At 41.1% G+C, this 18671-nt stretch overlaps 1 protein-coding gene across 1 annotated transcript in view; it reads left to right on the plus strand.

Moving 5' to 3' along the window:
- The first annotated feature begins 1217 nt into the window (after positions 1 to 1217).
- Aggf1 (angiogenic factor with G-patch and FHA domains 1) overlaps positions 1218 to 18671 on the plus strand; it is a 28501-nt gene continuing 11047 nt past the window's right edge. The window contains exons 1-9 of the mRNA XM_038323533.2: positions 1218 to 1607; positions 4737 to 4839; positions 5356 to 5549; positions 7258 to 7422; positions 8210 to 8398; positions 11875 to 12196; positions 13048 to 13174; positions 13518 to 13569; positions 18233 to 18334. Of these exons, the coding sequence (XP_038179461.1) occupies positions 1413 to 1607; positions 4737 to 4839; positions 5356 to 5549; positions 7258 to 7422; positions 8210 to 8398; positions 11875 to 12196; positions 13048 to 13174; positions 13518 to 13569; positions 18233 to 18334 (1449 nt within the window). The 5' untranslated portion in view covers positions 1218 to 1412. The remainder of the gene's footprint in view (positions 1608 to 4736; positions 4840 to 5355; positions 5550 to 7257; positions 7423 to 8209; positions 8399 to 11874; positions 12197 to 13047; positions 13175 to 13517; positions 13570 to 18232; positions 18335 to 18671) is intronic.

Below are 18671 nucleotides of genomic sequence, written 5' to 3' on the forward strand. Positions count from 1 at the left end.
ATTGACACAGTGCTTTTAATACCTTGAGATTTTTGCTGTTTTCACTTCTCCCTGTTATAAGAGCTATCAGGGGTGGCCTGACCCAGGATGGGAGATTTTGGAGGATACTTAAGACAGTTAAGAACAAGTTCCTGTTTGTCCTGTGTTAAGTCCTTGCAAGCTAAAGTTTCTTTTTGTAATTTAGAATAAGTTTCTGTTTCTTACATCTGATATAAACTATTTGCAACCACATTCACATGGTGTATATCCTTACCAGTTCCTTCCCTTTTATTGTATCTTTCTAACAATGTATAACGTCTAACTTCCTTGCCTGTGTGAACACCTGATATCTCCTGTAAAAGGAACTTCAAGAGGCCAGCAGGGGCTGCTCTCTCAAATCCCAATTTAGGGTATGACAGCCATCTGGCCAATCCCAAATGCACCCAAAAATACAGCTTGCTTTAATTGGATAATTGTGGATTTGGTCTTTTCCCCTCGCGATCCTCAGATTTTACACCAATACTGTTGTTGGTCAACTTTGCCTGCTTCTGTAGTTAGCGACAGTAATTAGTGCAACAAGTTTTTCTATGATGTTGACTTGGAATCAGGAATGGTATAGCTGGGTTACAAGGTTACTTTGTATAAAAATAAGTATTTTTATTCAGATTTTTAAAAAAGGCATCCTATACAACCAAAGCAATTATATGGTTGCATTATGAGAACAGACTAATACTCAAATGGGAAAGACGGAGATCTCAGAAGTAGACTTTTAGATAGATAGAGGAACCAGACAGATGACAACGGTGGTCTGCAAAAAACTATGCCATGTGTGAATCCCAGTAGTCCCGGCAGAGCACGAAATGTCAAAGTTCACATAGTAAGGAAAATAGAAGAAACTTCGGTTTTGGATTAGGAAACATTTCGCGAATCTGACTCGAAATCCTAGATTACAAAATAAAGGAAACAACAAGAAGTAAAGATACAGACTGCTGTTTGGCTCCATAATACTAATCTATAAACTGCAATTTCTAGGCCATCAGGAAGAGAGAACCGCGCACCTGCGCTACTAGACCCTTGTAGCTTCCCGTCGCTTCCTTTTCCCGCCTTGGCCCCACCCACCTCCGGCTCAGCGTTTCCGGCCCAGCCCGGAACTAGAGCGCTTCCGGTTGGTCCTCGGATTCCCCGGCTCCTCCGAGTCTGTCACCAGGCGGGTGTCCTGGCTCACGGCCGCGCGGACCGGGCGGGCTCGGCTTCGTCCCCCAGCTCGTAGCCCGTTCGCCGACTTGGGGGCGCCATGGCCGGGGCCCGCCGCGGCAGGCCGGGCGTGAGGCCGCCTCTCGCTGCCCGCGCGCTCCCGTGGCCGCTGGACCGACTGGCACCGGTGTCGGCGTGAGCAGCCTTCGGGCGCCCGCGGATCCCGCGCTCACGGCCGCATGGCATCCGAGGCGCCTTCGCCGCCGCCCGCCTCTCCCGAGCCGGAGCTGGCGCAGCTAAGGCGGAAGGTGGAGAAGTTGGAGCGCGAGCTGCGGAGCTGCAAGAGGCAGGTGCGGGAGGTGGAGAAGCTGCTGCAGCACACGGAGCGGCTGTACCGGAGCGCCGAGAGCAATAACCAGGAACTCCGCACGCAGGTGCGCGCTCCGCCGGGGCCAGAGCTTCTCTATGGAGTCTTTGAGATCAGTAAAGCCCAGAGCTGTTAAAAACCCCGAATACCTTTAGAGCCCGCTGAAAAGTGCAAGCAAATTTGGACGACTGTCTGAGCAGGCGTGAATGAATTCGAGCACGGGCTACAAGCTCTTGATTCCTGACCCACTGGCAATGGGCGTGTTTGTTTGTTTATTTTTCTAGGTCGCGGTTTCGGTGGAGTTTTGGTTGAGGCGAAGGCTCACTTGGGCCTTGAGCTCGCTGTGGAGGGTGACCTTGAAATTCGTAGTTTGACCAGGCCTCCACTTCCCAAGTGCTGGGATTGTGGGCTCGCCTTGTTTGGTCTCTGTTTCCCCCAGGTTTGGAACACGGAATGTCACTTCATAGTCACCTGACTTAGAGCTCAGAATGTTGACCACGATTGACTCAAACTCGTGGTCATCCTGTCTCATCTTCCCAGGCTGGGATTTAGGCATGAAACAGCACCCACCCCAACCTTTTGACTTTGCTTAAGGCTGAGCTTAGACTCCCATCTCTTATTTTTAACACCCGGATTGCTTATAAAAATCTGGTAATTAATAGCGTGCAGCAGAGGTTACACAATTTATTTTACACACGAATGAACATATTGTCTTGGGTTTGGGTTCATTTGTAGAGAGGTAAACCTGCCTTTCATACAGATACTAGTAGTGTGTTTTATCTTCATAACCTATAGTAAGGATAAATACTTGACAGTGGTGCTTAAAAAAATACATTTTTAGCTTGACCATTGAGTAGTTGCATATTATCCTAACAAGTTATTTCCAGATACTTAATTTCAAGTTAATATGTTCTCCATAATTTAATGCTTAATAAAACTACATCTCCAGGGTAGATACTGAAGTGTCCTCAGACTTTGCCATACTATTCTTTATGTGGTATGTGTGTGTGTTTGTGTTGGTATATTCCTTCCTATGTGTACATGAAAGCCAGAGAGACATCAGGTGTCCTCTCTTCTCCCTCATTTCTTTGAGACAGGGTCTCTTCCTTCACCAGGACTTGACATTTTTTTTTGGTTAGTCTGGCAGCCAGCAATGCTCAGGGATCCTCCTGGCTCTGCCACCCACAGTTCTGGGGTTACAGATGTGCTGGAGACCAAGCCAGCTTGTTCTTGGGCACGGCAAGTGCTCTTAACCACGACCGCATTTCTCTCTCTCCAGTCCCTGACATAGTATTGTTAAACGAGCTCAGAAACTAGCTGCTGGGTTGAAATGACTTCTGTACCCATTCTTTAGAGTTACACTTCTAATTCCTAGCCTAGAAATATTAGGTTAGTTTCTACAGTGTGTAGAGACCTCAGAGAGAGAGAGAGAGAGAGAGAGAGAGAGAGAGAGAGAGAGAGAGAGAGAGAGAGAGAGAGAGAGAATAGAAGTTAGTGGCAGAGTATTTGTGTGTTTGTAAGCAGAAGGCCCCGGGTTGGATCCCCAACACTTCCCTCCCCAGTTAAATAATAGTCTCCAAGTAGAGTTTTGCCTCTTTCTGATAGTTGTGCTACCTTCTAGTCAGTATTCCCTCCTAGGAGGGTGGGGTGTGGTTATCTGTCTTCCCAAATGTTTAAGTAAGTTTTTTTCTGGCGCAGTGACTAAGGAATGACCTAATAGAGCTATAATATGTGCTGGTTTGAGCCTTAACAAGCCTTTTACAAGTTACTTTGTCTGTTAAGATATTTCACGTGTAACATTGACATCGGGACAACTAATCTGTAAAGCAGCTGTGTAAATTAAGACAAAGTTCCTATATAAATGCAGTAGATAGTAAGTATTCCAGTTCATAGCTGTGATGGCGGCAAGCAGTCAGCCCCAGGGCAAGGCCCTCGGCCTCCTAGGGTAGAGAGTGAATGACAGGGATGAGTCTGAGAGCCAGTGTCTCCTTCCGTAACAGTTTTCACTAATTTGTTTTCTTTTGCCTGGTTCTAGTCTTAGTAGTAAGAGCAGATCTCACAATTCGTAAAGTGCCTAGGTGAACCTCTATGTAACTCCTCTCTCTGCTTTTTCTGTGTTTAAGCTTACTGGTCATCAAATATTTAGAAGCTTTTTCATTGGTTTCTTGCATACAACACCGATTGATCTCCTGTCCGACTGATGAAGTACGTGGATTGAGGCAGTTCTCATCCACTCATGGGCATGTTCACACTGTTGCCCTGGCCTGCATAGCATCTTGGCAGTGGTGCCTCAGTGCACAATGCACACAAAGGAACAACGCCACTTTGTCATGTTCACTGTTTCGTTCTGCGGTAGTTGTTTAGTGATAGGAACAGAGGATAGAGTACACACAGCATAAAATAACATTGCTGTATTGAAGTAAATACAGGGTCACTCAGTGGTAGTTGAGAATTCAGTTCGGATCAAACCGTGTAATTTTGAAGCAAGAACTGTTGGCCTTTGAGACTATGAGAATAAACCTTTGCTTTGTTTTTGTCCATGCAAGGGGTAGAACTTGCCTGTATTTGAACTGTATTTAGTTGGACTTTCTACATTGCTGGAGACTGAGCCTAGGACCTCATGATCATTGGGCAGGTGTCTACCATCAAGCTCCACCCCTAGAGTATTGGAGGGATGATTTTTGAGTGGTTTGCCTTTTTTTTGTTTTGTTTTGTTTTAGGCAGGGTCTTACTGTGTAGCCTTAGCTGGCTTTGAAAACTCAGCGATCCACCTGTTGGAGTGAAAGGCCTGCACCACTGTGCCCAGCTGCGATTTGGGTGTTTTCCTAGGAGTATGAAAACAGCCCTGAGTGGGTTACAGTGGCGTGCACAGTTGGTCTTAACTCTCTGGGAGGCTGAAGTAAGAGGATTATTTGAGTCTGTGCGTTTATTATTTGCCTGCTCTGCAAAATAATGAGATCTGTGTTAAAAAGGAAGGAGAAAAGCGGGGTGGGGGAGATAAGAAAAGTCAAAAGTCAAGCCAAGCTGTAACCTGTGAGTAGTTAGTTGTTGGGTTACCGAAAAGGAAGTGGCTGCTTTGGGCACAGCTCCACAACTTCTGCCAGGAAACATGCCTTGCACTGCCATGAGAACCATAGAGAGTACTGTGTGTGTTATTGGATCGCTGTATTTTCCCTAAAGCTTTGTTTCCTTTCAGGTAGAAGAGCTCAGTAAAATACTCCACTGTGGGAGAAATGAAGATAGTAAGACGTCTGATGTAGAAGTCCAGACAGAGAACCAGGCTCCTTGGTCAATTTCAGGTATTTGCTGTCTAGTTTATGACATGCTAAAGTCGGATTTCTTTAAAAATAAGACAGACAAAATACGTAAATATGAAGGCTCTGATAACACTGATTTTTCCTCTATATCACTTGGTTATTTATTTTTTTGTTTTGGTCAATTTATGGGTGACAAAATAGAAATATAGTATGTCTCTAATTTCTTTAATGTCTATATGTTTTCAATGCTAAGTATTCTGTTCTTGTTGCTTGAGTCGAGTTTTCAATATGGAGATAAAGCTAGCCTGGAACTTGCTGGGTAGCTCAGGGTGGCTTCATTTTTATCAACCTCCTGCCTCAGGCTCTCATCAGTCAGTAAACCACCTCTGTCTCTTTCCCCTTTTAATCTGGTCTGGCCCGTGGCCAGGTTTAATGGGTGTTGTTTTGTGCTACTCAGTGTTTCAGTGGGTGCTGTTTTGTATTCACTACGCAGGGTTTGCAATTAGAAATTAAACTTCTTCCATACACCCATCAGCTGTTTCTATGTCTTTGCTCCAGATTATTATTACCAGGCATATTATAATGATGATAATCTTCCCAGTAAAGAGACGGAACTGACTGTACAGCAGAGTCAGTATGTTCAAGCTTCCACTAAAGACGAGTCTCAAGTAGACAGTGATAGTCATGCTGGTACTGATGGAACAGACTGTGTTAAATGTGGACAAGAGGATCATTTCATCTCTGATTCACAGGTAATGAAAGGCTAACCATGAAACCTGGGCCAGGAATTTATCCTTAAATTGCTTATGGAGAAAGACAGAATTCCTTGATCCACTGTGATGGACACAGGAGTTATAAACAGTCTTATCTATGATTATGCAAAGATTATCGGTTTTGTTTTGTCTTTTGAAATAAAAGTTTTTGTTGCTCAGGTTGTTCTTGAACCCCTGAGCTCAGTTGTCCTGCTTCAGCTTCCAGTGTGTTTATTTATTTATTTATTTTTTTTCTTTTTTCTTTTTTTGGTTTTTCGAGACAGGGTTTCTCTGCAGCTTTTTTAGAGCCTGTCCTGGAACTAGCTCTTGTAGACCAGGCTGGCCTCGAACTCACAGAGATCCGCCTGCCTCTGCCTCCCGAGTGCTGGGATTAAAGGCGTGCGCCACCACCGCCTAGCCAGTGTGTTTATTTGTATCTATACGTTCAGCTATGGTTGCTAAAAACCAGAACTGGGAATGTGTTTTTAGTTGTGATTGTTTTTCCTGTTATGATTACATAACATAACTAAAGGACTATGTGTCAGTCTATCTTAACTCAGTCCGTGAACCCTGGAGTTCAGTGAGATGACCCAGGAGGTTAAGGTGCTTGTTGTACAAGCCTGGCAGCCTGAGTCCAGTTCCTAACCCTGGAACCTCCTCAAAGGCAGTGGGAGAGAACCAAGGGCACATGTTTTTGTCTCTGACCTCCGTGTGCATGCGGTGGCACACATCCATAGTCACACGTTATAGGAAAGCTTTGAAGGACTCTGGACACAAGGACAGTAATTTTTTTTGTTGTTTTTTAAATATTTATTTATTATGTATACAACATTCTGTCTGTGTGTATACCTGCAGGCCAGAAGAGGGCACCAGACCCCATTACAGATGGTTGTGAGCCACCATGTGGTTGCTGGGAATTGAACTCAGGACCTTTGGAAGAGCAGGCAATGCTCTTAACCTCTGAGCCCTCTCTCCAGCCCAGTAATGGGTTTTATACTTTATATGTAAAGTGTCTGTTATCTTGACATGGGGTCTCACGATGTTGCCACACTGCTCTTGAATTTGGCACAAACTGTCCTTACAACTGAGCCTGCCAAGTACTGAGTACTATAGGTGTGTGTCCCCAAACTGGCTATACCTGGAAGTAAAAGGCAGCGTTCTCTCTTCCTCCCTCACCTGCTAGCTTCAGGGCCTTTATATTAAGTGCCTCGGCATTGTTTAGAGTTTTCCTGAATTTGGTTTTACAGTTTTTGAATTAAGAACCTTTATCTGATATATCTCATTTAAGCTAGTTTTCTTCTCCATCTCTAGTTTTAAAATATTTTTATCTTTGAACATATTTAACAACTAGATCATTGTTTAGGGAGTATTTCATAGTCTCTGCTTCCCTGTGTTATCAAACATTTAACTTTGAATAATTGTTATCATCTTACTTTAGTGGTTTTAAAATTCAGACAAGATTCTGAGGGTAAATGTAGCATCTGGTTCTCATGTGCAGTGTCCTGTCTGTTCCTCAGCACTGCAAAACAAAACAAAAAGAAAAAAATTCAGAGTCAAGGTTAAATTGAAAAATACTTTAAAATATTTTTTAAAAAGTGGTTCAGATTATAATTGCTGGCCATCTATTCCCATCACAAACTGAAAACAAGCTGAAACACGGCTCTAAGTCCTGCGCTTTGTGTCACTGGTGTGATTTCTGTCTCATCAGGAGAGTGCCTCTGTGTTAGCCTCCGAGGGCCCGGCCTTGGAAGGCGCCTCACTAGCGGAAAGCTTGAGAGCTGCAGCGGAAGCCGCTGTGTCGCAGACCGGCTTTACCTACGATGAGAACACGGGGTTGTATTTTGACCACAGCACTGGTTTCTATTATGATTCTGTGAGTATCTCAGATCTTTTAAATTCCACACTGTTGTATTTTTAGTTGCCTGAGAGCAAAAATGAAGGCCAAGCTGAAGTAAGAAAAGTAAGAATTGGCATTTAAAAATTATGCTTGTGGGCTCCCATCCCTGAAATTCATTCTTCCTGTGGTCTTGTATGTTAATGATGGTGTCTGTTGTTTTTAAAATTTGGTTGACTATAAATGGAGATACCTTTCATTTCAAATATTTCTGTTTTTCAGTGTTTTATTCTCCTTGCTTGTTTTCCTTCAAAGAAAAAAACAGAAAATTAGTGAAGACAGTTGTTTACCAGTTTCTTACAAGTTACCCTTCCCCAAATTTCTTTATTTTTATTATTAAATGTTGAAAGTCGGATTTCTTTTTTTTTGTATCGTTAAGAGGTTTGGGAGTTTGGTACCAGGTTGATCTCATTTTCAGCTCTCTGATCTGTGCCTTAATTTTCATGCCTTCAAAACAGGTCCTTTCATTCTTTTGTTAATATGGTCAGTTGGACCATATGAAATTGCTATTTCTTATAAAGCAAAACACCGTAAACAATGATAGTTTCATTTGATGCAATTAAGATTAATTTTTTTCTTACTAAGGAAAACAGAGCAGTTATTAATTAATAAAATATTTTTGAAAATTTCAAGTTTTTTTTCTAATTCATTGTTTTCTAAAAATACTATACTTGCTAAGACAAATATATTCACTATATTGGAATGTGTTTGACATTTTTGTTTATTTCTCTATTCTGTTTCATTAACGAGTTCTTGACTTTGAAAGGAGAATCAGCTGTACTATGACCCTTCCACGGGGATTTATTACTACTGCGACGTGGAAAGTGGGCGGTACCAGTTCCACTCGCGAGTGGATTTACAGCCCTACCAGACGGCTAGCACAAAACCCAGCAGAGATAAAAAGCTGAAGAAGAGAAGAAAGGAGCCAGGATCTTGTACAGCAAATGACGAAAGGGTAATGCTTTCTTAATTTTTATATTTTACAGTGCTTTAATATTACAAAATCAGTCACTAGAAGTAGGTGTTTTATAAATTTGGAGGAGATTTAAGATATTTAAAATATTTTACATTGTTTAGCTCATCCAGAAACTGATCTAGTAAGTTACATATTGTACAGTTCACAGAAGAAAAATAATTTGTGTATTGGTACATACAGATTCAGTTTTCTTCAGTAATTTCTCACCTATTAAATTGTAAACTTAAATTATGTTCCTGGTAAATATGGGCTAAGGTACATATTACGGTTGAAAGGTTTTTTTTTTGTTTTGTTTTAAATGATTTATTGTTTTTGTATTTAAATATACATGATGTGTTTGTGGGTACACAGGCATGCCTGTGTATGTGTAGGCCAAAGGAAGGGAGCAGATCTTCTGGAGCTGGAGTTTCGCTGGGTTATGAGGGATGTGGGTGCTAGGAAGGACATTTGGGTCCACTGCAGCACTTGGAACTGCTGAGCCATCTATCCAGCCTCTTTTGTTTTTGGAAAGAGGTTGACCAGAAATCTTTAAGATGTTTTATTTTCATTAGGTAGAGAATGTATTTCTAGTAATTTATATTTCAAAAAATTAAGATAATTTCTTTGCATAATTAATGCAACTGTATGTATAAGAATTGGGGGGAGGGGCTGGGATGTACCTTAACTTTGGAAAGTTTATTATGTTCCATGTGTAAGGCCCTGAGCTTGATCCCTGGCATTGCAGAAATCATGTCAAGTGCAGTAAAAAAATTAAGACTAATGGAATGAGACTTTGGTTAATTAAGAACATGATGACGTAGCTAGCAGTGGTGGCTTTAATCCAGCTCTCAGGAGGCAGAGGCAGGCTGATCTCTTGTGATTTTGAGGCCAGCCTGGTCTATAAAGTGAGTTCCAGGACAGCCAGGACTGTTACATGGAAAAACCCTGTCTTGGAAAACAAACAAACAAACAAACAAACAAACAAAACAAAGGACATGTAAAGGAAAAGAAATTTATATCTGAAGGCTGAAGGGAATTTTAAAATTAGTTAGTAAACCATAGTACTTAAAGTGTTATGAATGCTCTTCTCTTATTTCTGCTCCCTCCATGGCTGAGGTGGGTGGTGTGGGGAGTGTGTATCTCTGCCCCCTGGATGGCTGAGGTTGGTGGTGTGGGGAGTGTGTATCTCTGCCCCCTGGATGGCTGAGGTTGGTGGTGTGGGGAGTGTGTATCTCTGCCCCCTTGATGGCTGAGGTTGGTGGTGTGGGGAGTGTGTATCTCTGCCCCCTGGATGGCTGAGGTTGGTGGTGTGGGGGTGTGTTTACTGCACTCACATTGTTTGAATTGTGTGCTTTGGGAATTTTATCTCTTATTTTCTAAACCCAAAGAATTTACTTGAAATAAATTCTGTCAATACTTGGAATTAAGATTCTGTTGGAATTATTTTCTGTTCTCAATGTGTTTTCTCTTTGGAATAAAAACGTATGTTAGTGAACTCTAGTCATTACTTTGGGATGTCCATTGTAATGCCTTGTCCTGGTTACTAGAGTCTAAGTGTTGAAGGGCGGGGCTGCAAAAGCCCTCTTCCTAGCAGGAAGAAGAGTGAGAGGGAGCTGTGAAGCATTCCAATTAATGCCCTTCCTTTTTAAGATATTCTCTCCTCACTTCTTACAGATGAGGACATGTAGAAGGAAGGCAGTGGGCTAGGTATTGGGGAAAATATTTATGTATAGACATATATAAAAATACATGCAAATATATGCACATATGTGTTTATGAATATATACACATATTTACATATACATATATGTACACACATGCGCGTGCACAGATGTGCTTCATTTTCTTGTCTCTTATTGGGTGTTGATTTAAAAGTCTATACCAGGAAATTCCTATGAAAAGCGCCTCCAACAGTTTCATTTATTTTCTCTCTTATGTTTTCCAAGAAGTAATGATGATGATGATAATGATGATGATAAAAATAAAAATAAAGAACAGAAGATTGGAACATGCTTTTTAAATGTAGACATAGCTAAGGTATTTTTAATCTAATTTACATGGCCTGTAAAGCTCCTATTAGCTTTTTAGCTCCTTGCCCTTGTTTTTGCCCTTGGGGAGTTTGTATTGCTGGGAGATATATGTATATGTATATGTGTGTGTGGGGGGGAGGGATTTATACACACACACACACACACACACACACACACACACACACAGTTTATCACACTGCAAATGCTCAGCCTGTCTCCAAACTCTATTTATGCTGCTGTTAGAAATATGCTGTCATAGTTTATAAAATTACGAGTGAACTCCCTTGGTTATTTGCGGCATGGCAGAAAGAGAAACGAGAGTGTTACGTTCCAAAGGGAAAGAGAGTGATTCCTCTGTGTGCTTCTTCTCGGTCTAATAATGTATTGTCTGCTGTGCAGAATGATGCCTAGAGTTAGTGACTGTGTAACTGTCATGTGTACTGGAAATTGAGCCTGGGACCTTGGCATATTAGACACACACCTCACTGCTGAGCTGTGTCCCTAGCCCATGTATTTTATTCTCTGAAAGTTACTGTCAGAATAAACTTTGTGTTACGACCACAAAAAGTACGTAATGCACATGTTCATTGGCTTGATTTAGTCATTCATTCTATACATACTTTAAAATATATGTAATGAAAATACATACTTTTAATTTGTTAATTAAGAATAGTTTGTTCATTTTTTATAAAGCATGCCAAAAATTAGTAGTAAAAGGTTTATTGTAGATAGGTTGAATTTTTAGAATTAAAGGCATATGAATAACACATTTGTATTTTAAGTTTTTGTGCATTTTTAATGTAGTTAAATCTAAAATGTTCAGTTTTGCCAAAACCTCAATTTTGATAACATTGGTTATTTATATTAGTGTTGTTTATTAAAATATTTCTGTGTTTTATGTACACCGTCTTATTTAAAAACTCAAAATAAAAATTTAGAGTTGATACATTCTCAGGATTCACACTATTCAGTAAAGGGAGCCACTAGCTACATGTGGCTAGTGTAGGTTCTATGTAGGAGGATATTCTGTATTTGCAAGATTTTAAAATCATGTTACAAAAGTAAATATACTTTTTAAAAGTTTTTAAATGTGAGTAATACAAAGTTTAGAAGTACAAATAGAAGTTACATTACATTTTTTTTTTTACACAGCTTTTTTATAGGCTAGTACACAAGCCACATAGTAGGTAATGAGGGCCTGTGCTGGGAATATTGGGCCTTGAGAATAGATGGAGGCTGTGGAGTGGCTAGCACTTGGATGTTGTCCCATGTGACGCTTTGCTGGGTATCAACAGTGAATGTTAAGTTCTACAGTGATAGCGTCATGAACCAGCATGTGCAGACTCCTGTTCTGTCGCTGTCCTGTGTCCTCCCGCAATCGATGGAATTTGATAGAATGCTCTAAGATGGCAGTGTTGTCATTGCTTGCTGCTTTCCTCTGTCTAGGATTGGAATTCAGAAGACCAGAAAGTCTGCAGTGTTGACCATATAAACTGCAGCGAGGAAGACAATTCTGCAAATGTGAAGAAGAAGGCCAGAACAGACACTCACCACAGAAGTAGTCCCTTAATGCCTGCTGTTCCCGTTAGTGGGAGCACTGTGGAGTCTCCTGGAGATGAGAATTCAGCGTCATCTAAGGATGAGAAAATTAGAGAGAGTGAGAGTGAACCAGAAGAAGGTGAAATTACAGACTCTCAGAGCGAGAATAGTTACGATGAAGACAGTACCAGTGAGAACAAGGAGTCCTCAGAAGACTCGGAGGATGAAGGTATGCAAGGAAATAATACACAGTGACCATAAAAAAGCAAAACTGCTGTCGGAGAGCCGACAGGGTGTCCGGTTATTTTGATGACATTGGAAATTATGAGAACAATTCTTCGTTGGTTTTTAGAAGGCAAGTCCTGAGAAAATGATCACTGTGTTAACTTAAGAAAGCCGTATTGTATTGAAAAGCTTCCACTGAAGATAAGACTAAACTCCCTCAATTCTAAGACATGTTAAGGCTGTGCTGCTCATGTCTGCTTTTGCAGTTGGACAGGAAAAGTCAATGGCCATTAAAGGCATAGCTCATGACGTCACTTTCATAGGAATTATGGTCATTCTAACCTTTTTGCTTGATATGAAGATGCAAAACACTGTAATTATAACACAAATTATACTTAAATTTGTTCTATAATAATAGTCATGATAGTCTTATGTGTCAGTGTATATATATGTATGTATGTATATATGTACATATATATGCTTGGGTATGTGTGTGTGTGTGTGTATACACACACACATATGTATACACACATATACCTAGTAGAATTTGAAAAGTTTTTTGCTTGTTGCTGTACTGGGTATTGAACCAACATGCTGGGCAGTACTCTACTACTGAGTTTGGACCTATGTAATTTTAGTTAGCTGTGTGAAAATAATTTTTTCTTCCATTTTGTTTTGTTTTGTTTTTGAGATAGGGTTTCTCTGTGTAACTGCCCTGGCTGTCCTGGAACTTACTCTGTAGACTAGGCTAGCCTCATAGAGATCCACCTGTCTCTGCCTCCTGAATGTTGGGATTAAAGGTGTATGCTACCACTTCCCGGTGAAAAATTTCCATAACACTTAATGTTTCTCCAGCTCTTACCTTGGTAGATGAAGAGAAGATCTGGCCCCCCTGTATCCGGGTGATTGTTATTAGGTCTCCAGTGTTGCAGACGGGCTCGCTTTTCATCATCACAGCTGTAAAGCCAGCCACGATTGGGAGGTAAGGTGCTTCATATTGTTGTATATGAAAGTCTTCACTTACTTCACAAAGTGGATGAGCTGCATTGTATTTCAAGCACTGTTCTATGTGCTCTGGAAACAAAGAAGACTAAAGCCATATCTTCATCATATGAAAGCACAATTAGACAAAAAAAATGATGTAAATAAACATTGTAGGGAAGATGCCAACTCTCATGTGTCAGTAAGTGCAATCCACAACTAGACCCGCTGCGCTAGGCTTCCATTTAAACATCTGGTAGAAACATGCCTTGACCCTATCATTGACACTGCTGTGTTTGCACATGTTCCCCAAATCACTAAAGTCCCTTTCCTTACTGCCATAGGGAAAAGGATATGGAACATACTCTCCGAATCCCTGAAGTTGGCGTCAGTAAGGTAAGACCCTTTTTCTCAGTTGTAGCCCTAAGAGGGGAAAAAGGTGTGTGTGTCTGTCCTTAGCTTGTATTCCAGCACTTGGTCAGCAGAGGCAGGAGGGCTAAGAATTTGAGAACAGCCTTGACTAAACAGTGAGTTCTGAATCAGCCTGGGCTATATAACAAGATCTTTTTTTTTTTTTTTAAGATTTATTTATTTATTATGTGTACATCATTCCTTCCATGTGTGCCCACTTGCCAGAAGGGGGTGCCAGGTTTACATTATAGATGGCTGTGAGCCACCATGTGGTTGCTGGGAATTGAACTCAGAACCTCTGGGATAGCAGTCAGTGCTCTTAACCACTGAGCCATCTCTCCAGCCCACAAGATCTTATATTTTAAAAAAACAAAACAAAACAAAAAAAACCCAAAGTCATTTTAGTAGCAAACTTGACTTCTTTTTAGTGAGAAGGTTAATAGTGTAGCAATAGTGGTGAAGGCAGTATCTGTTTGTTTCTTACAGTGTTTGAGAAACAAGTTCTTTATCACATTTTGAAAATTATGGAACTTTTGTGTTTGGATTTGGTTTAAGACAAGGTCTCTTGTAGCCCAGGCTAGCCTTAGACTCTCTAAGTAGCAGAGTCTAGCCTTCTAGCCTTAACCTCCGGATTCTTCTACATCTACCTCCTAAGTAATAGGCATGGCCACCATCCATGGCCAGGGATTATTGCTGTGTTTTGTTTTATACAAGGTCTTCCTCCCCTTGTTCTAGGCTGCCCAAATAACCTGGCCTCTGTCTCCTGTATTAGCAGGAACATAGGTGTGTATTGCCACACCTGGCTAATTATGTCCTTTCTAAGTTTGAAGCAGCAGTTACACAGCATGGATTTAACTTAGATAGCAAATAGTAAAATCGTATCCAGTTAACCCATTTATTGAGTGAAATAAATATGTTGCATTTTGTTTCAATTAAAAACTATTGAACTTTGATTCAGAGCATTGCTTTGAACTCAGATGCTTTGCCACCCGTGGATAATCTAGGACCCCGTTCCTTCTTTCCTCAGAGTTTCAGTGACTTCATGTTGTCACAGCAGAGGGTTGAGTTTGTAAACAAACAGTTGCACCTTTAAAATAGAGGGAAGGCTTAGCTTCTGGGACCCCTCATGCTGTGTGTTTCTAGTTCCGTTTTTACTGTCTTCCTGTTAGTGTTGAGAGTTGAACCCTGAGCTTTGTGAATAGTAGGCAAGCATCTGCCCCTACAACTCCCAACTTTATTTTTACTTAATGGAGCAATGTGAACCTTACAGAGACTTTCTGTATTTTTGTCTATTAAGACTAGAATTTATGCCAGGTGGTGGTGACACACACCTTTAATCTAACACTCAGGAGGTAGAGACAAACAGATCTCTGTGAGTTCGAGGCCAGACAGGTCTTCATAGTGTGGTCCAGGACAGCTAAGGCTACAGAGAAAAACCCTGACTCAAAAAGCTTAAAAAAAAAATGGAATTCATTTCCCGTTATTATTAGGAAAGGCCTCCCCAGCACTTGGAAGCGGGGAACTCTCCTCATCTACCTGTTCACTTATTTGTGCCTCCACAGAAAGCCCGAGGTGTAACTGCAGTAGTAAAGAAATCCATCCCCCCTCTCAGCTAGGCAGGAATGCAGGTGGCTATGTGCAGAGTTTCTTGCTTTCATTTGGTGTTAAAGAAACATTCTCTTGTAGGCAGATAATCTAGGAAACATGAGACTGATAGCACATACTACATATTCCCAGGTAGATGAAATCAGTATATTGATTTTTAAAATCTTTCAGGTTGCCATGAAAGAAAACAGAGACAGCCGGGCGGTGGTGGCGCACGCCTTTAATCCCAGCACTCGGGAGGCAGAGGCAGGCGGATCTCTGTGAGTTCGAGGCCAGCCTGGTCTACAAGAGCTAGGTCCAGGACAGGCTCTAAAAAAGCTGCAGAGAAACCCTGTCTCGAAAAACCAAAAAAAGAAAAAAGAAAAAAAACAGAGACAAATACTTGGACATTGAAAAGAAGCCTTTATGAGTTTTTAGAACATAGTAACATTCATACATAGGTAATTTTGACTAAGTTTGAAGCTTATGAGTTAAAAAAATTAAAAAGGCAGACAGTGGTGGCCATCACAAACTGTGACAGGATTTATTTACATTCTCCAAGCCCATTGTGATGTCCAGTGAGTCAGAGATACAGTCTGTTCACCCTGGAGACAATGTCATGGCCAACGTGATGTCATCTAGTCTTTAGAATATGCAATACAAATGTGAAGCCAATGTTGAGTTTTTATTCACAGTCATTAAAAATTGTTTCTATTGGGAGCTCAGTTTAGAGGAGCTTTGTGGAATAAGATTTGGCAGTGTGAAAACATTTAATACTTTAGTTATTCTAGGTGTATTAACTATAGAAAGTCATACACAGGCAGAGGAACTCGAGTGGCTGGGGAGACAGCAGTTAGGAGCACATGCTATCCCAGAGGTTTGACTACTATATCAGGTGACTCACTGCACCTGTAGCTCTAGCCCTAGGGGATGTGATGCTTCCCTCTGACTTTGTGGGCCCCTGTGCAGACCCGCACATGGACCTACACCATATGCATAGTTAAAAATATTGAAGGAAACCTTTTAGAAAAATATTTTCAGTAGAAATCAGAGAATCTCAAAATCAGTGGCAAACTGTCTTTTTATTTATTTATTATTTATTTTAAATTGTTTTTATTGAGCTATGTATTTTTTTCCACTACCTTCCATTCCTCTCCCCTCCCCTTCTACCCTCTTCTGTGGTCTCCATTCTCCCAGTTTACTCAGAAGATCTAGTGGCAAACTATTACATATTGGTAGAGTCCTAGGAATTTTAATTTTGATAAGAGTCAGATTTGATTAAGGATATCTATATTCTTTATATATGTATATATTTGGTTAAGGGTGTGTGTGTATACACATACATACATACATACACATACGCACATTAATTTTTTTTTTAATTTTAGGACCGGGTTTCTCTATGTAGCCCTGGCTGTCCTGGAACTTGCCCTTTAGACCAGGGTGGTTTCAAACTTAGAGATTCACCTGCCTCTGCCTCCCAAGTGCTGGGATTAAGGGCATCCATCACCAGTGCTGGTTAAGGATGTTTAAAGCAACAAGAATTCTCACAGACAGTGGGAATATAATTGATACATCCATTTTGGAAAGCAATATGGCAGGGTTTAATGTAAGATTAGAAATGTGCATATAGGTGCCAGCTGACGACAGGATGGCTCTTTAGGTTCAAGTGCTTGCTGCCAAGCCCGGCAGTGTGAGTTTGATCCCAAGAAACTGCATGGTGGCAGGAGAGACCTGGCTCCCACAAGTTGTCCTCTGACTCTACACATACACCCTGGCACGTCCATACCCTGAAATACCCAGTGTACACCTAGGGTGCCCCACGTACACAATACACACAAAATAAATAAATGAAAAAATTTGCATATAGTGATTTGACAGTTCCATTTCCTAAATATCTTAGAGAAATAGCTGGATTGTGTGTAGATGCTGTACACACAAGAAGTCTCAGAGCAGGTTTTTTAGCTTAAAAAAATGTATGTGTTTTACTTGAATGTATGTCTGTATACTGTAATTGGATTTTTCTGTGGGCCCCCAGCTCACAAATAATGACACGGAGACTTACCACTTATGAAAGCTCAGCCTTAGCTTAGGCTTGTTCTCACTAGGTCTTATAATTTAAATTAACCTGTTTTTTATGTTTCACCATGTGGCTTTTTACCTTTCTTATATTCTGTATGTCCAATTCCATGTCTGGGTGTCTCCTCTGCGCCTCAGTTATCTCCTCCTACTTCCTCTTTGTGCCCAAAAGTCCCACCTGTGCCTTCTGCCTAGCTGTTGGCCATTCAGCTCTTTATTAAACCAATCACAGCCATACATCTTCAGTGTGCAAATATCCCACAACAGTGTATTACTTGGGTGTCTGTAAGAGGCCCAAAGAAGGTAATAGATTTCCTGAACTGGGGTTGCACATGGTGTAAGCCTCGGTGTGAATGACCTGCCATGTGGGGGCTGGGAATCAAACCCTGGTCTTCTGGAAGAGCAGCCAGTGCTCTTAACCACTAAGCCACTTGTCCAGCCTGATCACAGCAATATTTTTAAAGATAGTAATACCCTAGAAAGCCTAGATACCCAGTTTTAGAAGCATTGACTGTGGGGCTGTTATATAACAAAGGGAACAACTGTAGCCACTTCTTAGACAAACTGCATGTGTAATGCTAAGCCACGAAGCAGAGCTGCAGGATATATGATTAACGTGCTTTGCAGTGAAGGAGGCTCAGTCCCTGTCGTGAAGAACGGAGAACTTGCTTCCTTAGGGAGTTCGTGAGTATTTCAACAGTTTGTATTGAGAATTGTAATGATTTTAATAGACACTGATAGTACTTACGTTAAAAAACAGAAGAGTCAGGATATATATGAATTTTTTGTCATAGTTGAAGGTGGAAGTATAGCCTCCATATTTTCTATCAGAGACCTGTAATAATTTGTATTGAGAAAAGCATTAAGAAAAATGCAAGAGAAATGATCAAAGACTAATAATAGCCACACCATTGTGCACTAGTGAAGTTAGCTCTGGGTTGAAAACGTGCAGTGCTTTATAATTGCTTGGTTGCTTTTCTTTAAGTTTCATGCAGAAATTTATTTCGACCATGACTTGCAAAGCTACGTCCTTGTGGATCAGGGCAGCCAGAATGGTACCGTTGTCAACGGGAAGCAGATTCTTCAGGTGAGTGTAGCGATCGCCTCCGCTTCCTTGTTAGGGCTCAGGTTCCGGTCCTTGTAGATAACATTTGGTTCAGATCAGAGTTCAAATCCAAGTGCGTAACTCGGTTGGAAATTTCCAGAAAGGGCTAGATATAGTAGATGTTGGTCTGGTGGGTTTTGGCTTCTAGTTTTGTCTCTGTTGCTACTTTTAGGTATGAATGTATAATGAAATTTATTTAGATTAAATATTCTTAAAAATTTTTTGTGTGTGCACATGCATGTGGAGGTCACAGAATAGCTTCATGGAGCTGCATCTCACTGGCCCAGGACCGAATGCATAAGCAGCTTTGGTGACCCTC

This window comes from Arvicola amphibius, chromosome 3 (assembly GCF_903992535.2).
Source record: "Arvicola amphibius chromosome 3, mArvAmp1.2, whole genome shotgun sequence".
NCBI classification, from domain to species: Eukaryota; Metazoa; Chordata; class Mammalia; order Rodentia; family Cricetidae; genus Arvicola; species Arvicola amphibius.